Raw genomic sequence first — 5073 nt, 5'->3', positions numbered from 1 at the left:
TTTTTTTATTATATTTTATTCAGGAGTTATTTTATTTTATTTATTTATTTACATATTTTTTTTTTGTTTCTGAAGTAAAAATACAGTCAAAATATTTTTTTTAGTATTTAATATGGTATATATTGAATATATGGTGTTCAATAATTAACCTGCTCAAATAAATTAATAACATATGAGCTAAATGCTTAACCTGTTAATTACTGTGAAACTGCTTTAAAACAATATTCATTATATAAAGTGCTATATAAATAAATAAATTTAATACACTTTAAAATTATACGCAAAATGCATGGCAATAGTGTTTACTTTAAGAAATGCAGAAAGCTAAATAAATGAATTCAAGCCATTAAAATGTAACTTCCATTTGTTGCTATTTGCAAAAAGTCAATATCATTTTTTATTAGAAAGTACATAATCCAGGTCCAGAATATGGCTGTGATGAAGATGGTCACTGGGAGTCCACTGTGTCTAGTGCTGACCCGGCCTACACTGCACAGCTTGCCACAGCCTGTGGGAGAAATGCGTTTGATACAGCCAGCTGTGTAGGTCTTTATCAGTTATACAATTATTTCTGGTTTCAGAAAGGTTTAGATTAAGATTTTCCCATAATTTGCTTTTTTGTGTTTTTCTCTGGTTTTAGCAAAATGATGTAACATTTTGGGGCAAATATGCAAAATAGTAAACCAAAACTTGAAACTAAAATGGCAAATATCTCCACAGCTACAATAAATTTTCCAGGAGAACTGATATAAGCTGGTATAAATGTGAGCCAGACAGCACAGAATATGAGCATACTGAATGTGATGAACTTGGCTTCATTGAAATTATCAGGGAGCTTCCGAGCAAGAAAAGCTAAAACAAAACACAAGATTGATAGTAGCCCAGTATAACCCAAAACTGCCCAGAAACCAAAAGCTGATCCCACATTACATTCTAGAATGATCTTTTCTCTATAATAGCTTAAATTCATATGTGGGAACGGAGGTGATATTGTTAACCAAAGCACACAGACAATCACCTGAATTAATGTTAAGGAAACAACACTGAGTCGTTGATTTGCAGGCCCAAACCATTTCATTATATTACTTCCTGGAAGTGTAGCCCTGAAGGCCATTAAGACTACTAATGTCTTCCCCAGAACACAGGAGATACAAAGGACAAAAGTAATCCCAAATGCTGTGTGACGCAACATACAGGACCATTCAGTTGGCCGACCAATGAAAGTTAGTGAACACAGAAAACATAGTGAGAGTGAGAAGAGCAACAGGAAGCTCAGCTCTGAGTTGTTGGCTCTGACCATAGGTGTTTCTTTATGAAGATAAAACAGAAAAGATACAATTGCTGTTAATAACACCCCAATGAAAGAGAAAATACAAGGCACCATCCCCATGATTTCTGTATAGGAAAGGAATTCAACCACTTTTAATACACATCTGTCTCTGCTTTCATTCGACCAGTACTCCAAATCACAAGGAAAGCAGTCACTAGAATCTGTGAAGGAATTTTAAGAAAAGATTGTTTAAATGGAAAATGCATCATGAGGTTTCATGACCAATGGACAGTATTACACTCCACTTTTATTATACCTTCATGAAATTTAACTAGCATGTACTATTTTACCTGTGCCATTACTGATTTCTCCTTCTGCACATGGAATACAGTCATAACAGCAGACAGGTCGCCCCTTTTGCACAGCCTTCCTAGTTCCAGGGTGGCAGCTTTCACTGCACAGGGACACAGGCAACTATGGAAAAATTATGTTGTCAGTAAACTGCCCAAATAATGGCAATAAATAATTGTTTGTCCTCATAAAATTATTATAGTATTACTGTACCTCTCCACTGTTTCCTGCCCATAGCATGTGTTCCTGATTAACCTGAAGACGTTGCTCTGAAGGCATTGAGCTGTCATAGACACCCACATGCTTAAACTGCAGACTTCCATCCTGAGCAGGCTGCCAGTTCACCAGGTCATATCTCGCAACTGGATCACCACTTGCATCAAAAAAGATATTCTCAAATGTTTTCATAGTGAAGCTCACATCTCTGATATATTGCAATACCTGAAAGGAAAGGGAAGAAAAAACATCATTTCAGTTTGATTTTTCTACTTGGATTAATTAATTAATTAATTAATTAATTTAGCTCTTACCTTTTTTGGTGTGGACAGCTCTCCTTTGCTGCTGTTGGTGGAGGATTTAAAGTCTTTTAAAACATTGTGCAGTGTGTTTGCAACAGCATACACTGCAGTGTACACTTTATGTTCTATCCGTAGCTCAGACACATCAGTATATTCGTTTTGCAGCTCTGCCAGTTTCTCTGAACCTGTACAGCCACCACTGCCACTGGTCCTGAAAGAGCACTGAAAAGCTGTTTCCCAGAATTCTTTTAAAAGTTCATTTTTTATTTCTTGATTAGGGTTGACATTCACTAGGAACTCACGCAAGCCCACAAGTTTAGCATTTACCACAGCAAAACCCACAGATCCAGAAAGGAAACTGTATTTCTTTGTTTCTGCAAGATTTCGAGATGTTATCCAAGATTCACTGCCTATCCACTGCAGCCCTGTGATGTTGTGTTCTGCAATTACTTTCACAAGAGGGACAAAATCTCCTAATGAGATAAAAGCTACCACCACCCTGGCTGTTCCTTTTTTTATCACTTCCATTGTCTTCATGAACTGTTCTTGTGGATCAGTTCTTAATATGGCCTCTGAGTATTCAATACAAATCCCTTCTTGTTTTGCAACCTCTTCAAATGCTGCTATCCCATTATTACCATAGTCACTGCGACTCCTGACCGCCCCAACCCAGTTCCAGCCAAAAAACTTGACAACTTGAGCCAGTGCTCTGCTTTGGTAATAATCACTGGGTATTGTTCTAAAGAAGGATGGATATCTTTTTCTGTTACTCAGGCATGCACATGTGGCAAAATGACTGACCTGCAAGATAAAGAAGTACGTTATATTAACCCCATAATTTTCAGATGCTTTTTTCCTGTTGTTAATGTACTATAAATCATCACTATGTAGTTAACATAATTGTTATAAACATACTACTAGAATCAAACTAAATTAAGAAAAACAATTCTGTATTTACTTGTATTTTCAATTGTTTACATTCGATTTGATGCATGTTCCAGTAGTTCATCATATTTATCTGATAATTGTTGTCTTGATTAATTAGAATAAGTAAGAGTTCTTACGACAGGTATGTTGAATGGCCCAACCACAGTAGCCAACGCTATGGTAGGAGAAGATGTTGACTCTCCAACAATGGCCTGAACAGCTGGTGATCTAGAGCAGGATGTATCACTCAACATTTCTCCATAGCCATTCATCAAAGCCATACCTGATTGGATAGCCAGAGTTATAGAACTACAGGCATCATATATTTTATAGCCCAAAGAAACACCAGGCAACAGCAGTGTGCTGTTATTTATCTCCTCAATGGCAAAAATAAATGTCTGAGCAAATTTAAATTCACGCAAATTCAACCTGTAAAATAAAATAATCAGATGTGTGAAACTGCAGATAAAAATCAGTCATGTTCATTTTGTTGTTTGTTTTGTTTTGTTTTAAGACATTGATATCATCATACAGACCTGACACATGTTGTTGGCTCTGGTTTGGAATTGAAAGGATGCATCTTTAGCAAAGCACTTCTGTGAATTGAGAAAATCGCTCCAATGTTGATGTCTCTTTCTGCAGAAAGTACAGGGAAGGCAGGCTGACCAAGCAGACTGCAAACTTGTGCTGAAGCTGGCACAAATACACCATGCAACACCAACAGCCGTAGCAGCAGTGGCATAGTCCTCTTTGCCATGCCAATACTATGTATGTAGAGCAGAAACCTCTGAGACAGAACTGGAACAGTGCTGCATTTTATTGTATCTTAAAATGCCCTGTGGGATTAGCATATTGAACCATTTACATGTTTCATTATGATGGACACAGCATTTTGGGGAACTTACAGTCTTGCTTACATTGTTTCAAATGTATCTTTATACAGTATTCAATTTATTCTATCATTAAACAGGGTAAATTAAATAATGCAGCTTCTTTGATTCTTTGATGACAGACAAAGCTGTGCCTGTATCAGCACTGATGTGAGAAGGACATTTTGCATGGCCAAAGACATTTGACAAAAAAAAAAAAAAAAAATGCTTACAAATGGCTCCACACAGCTCAGGGGGGTGAATAAAGGCCTTTTGTAGCAAACTGATGCTTTTTTGTAAAAAATAAATAAATAAAAAAAATTTCAATTTTTAAAATGTAATAATACATTTGCACTAAATTTGTGCTAACTATCATACATGTAAACCATTCCAGGCGGATGACGTAGACATATGCATAGCACATGTGCCACTGATCTTGCAATAACCAACAATAGTTTACAGGAGCAAAGGAGGCAAAGTTTCCTTATTTTAGCAAAGGAAAACCAATCTCCTCTTGGCTCGAAATCCTGATATTTTTCTTTACAAATCCTCCTTTTGTACTTGTAATTCATGACCACTGTTTTGTTTTGCATTCTATGTCATCCGCCCGGAACAGCTTCCGTTTACGACAGTTAGTGCAAGCTAGAGAAAAGTGATTACTACATTTTAAATATTGATATTTTCCCCCCGGAGCTGTGTGGAGTACTTTTTTTTATTATGGATAGATGCACTTTGTTGGACTTTTAAACAGAAACACCTGCCCATTGCCATTATAAAGCTTGGAAGAGCCAGGATAAATGTGCATAACTTTATTAGTGCATCTGTCATTGTATTTTTTTCTAATAAGCTCTCTGAGGTTGTGCCCTTCAAGGATGCTGCTGGGGAAAGTTTTTAAAAAACTTAAAACCATAAAAAAAAAAAAAAAAAACTTTTAATAACTTTTTTCATACTGGAGCTACTGCAATCAACACTTGGACAAGTTCACATTGTACAAAAGAGTGGGGAAACAGGAAACACAAACTACAAAGTACAACAAAATACATAAACTACTTAAATCCACAATTCAGTTTGTGATGCGTCCATCCAGGTTTAGCAGCATTTTCTTGATCATGGTTCGAGGCGAGAAAGCTGCAGTCCT

General features: G+C 36.4%; 1 protein-coding gene across 1 annotated transcript; it reads right to left on the bottom strand.

The window, feature by feature from the left end:
• Positions 1-592: 592 nt before the first annotated feature.
• Positions 593-3823, bottom strand: LOC141345257 (extracellular calcium-sensing receptor-like). The gene is made up of 6 exons (XM_073850140.1): positions 3603-3823; positions 3204-3495; positions 2152-2940; positions 1835-2062; positions 1621-1744; positions 593-1491 (listed from the first exon to the last, which is right to left on the bottom strand). Exons 1-6 carry the CDS (start codon positions 3821-3823, stop codon positions 593-595), a joined length of 2553 nt encoding a protein of 850 aa, XP_073706241.1.
• Between the last annotated feature and the right edge of the window lie 1250 nt (positions 3824-5073).

The sequence above is a fragment of the Garra rufa genome, chromosome 11 (assembly GCF_049309525.1).
Source record: "Garra rufa chromosome 11, GarRuf1.0, whole genome shotgun sequence".
NCBI lineage: Eukaryota > Metazoa > Chordata > Actinopteri > Cypriniformes > Cyprinidae > Garra > Garra rufa.
Note: the sequence above shows the minus strand (reverse complement) of the source record. Positions and strands in the feature narration are given on the sequence as shown.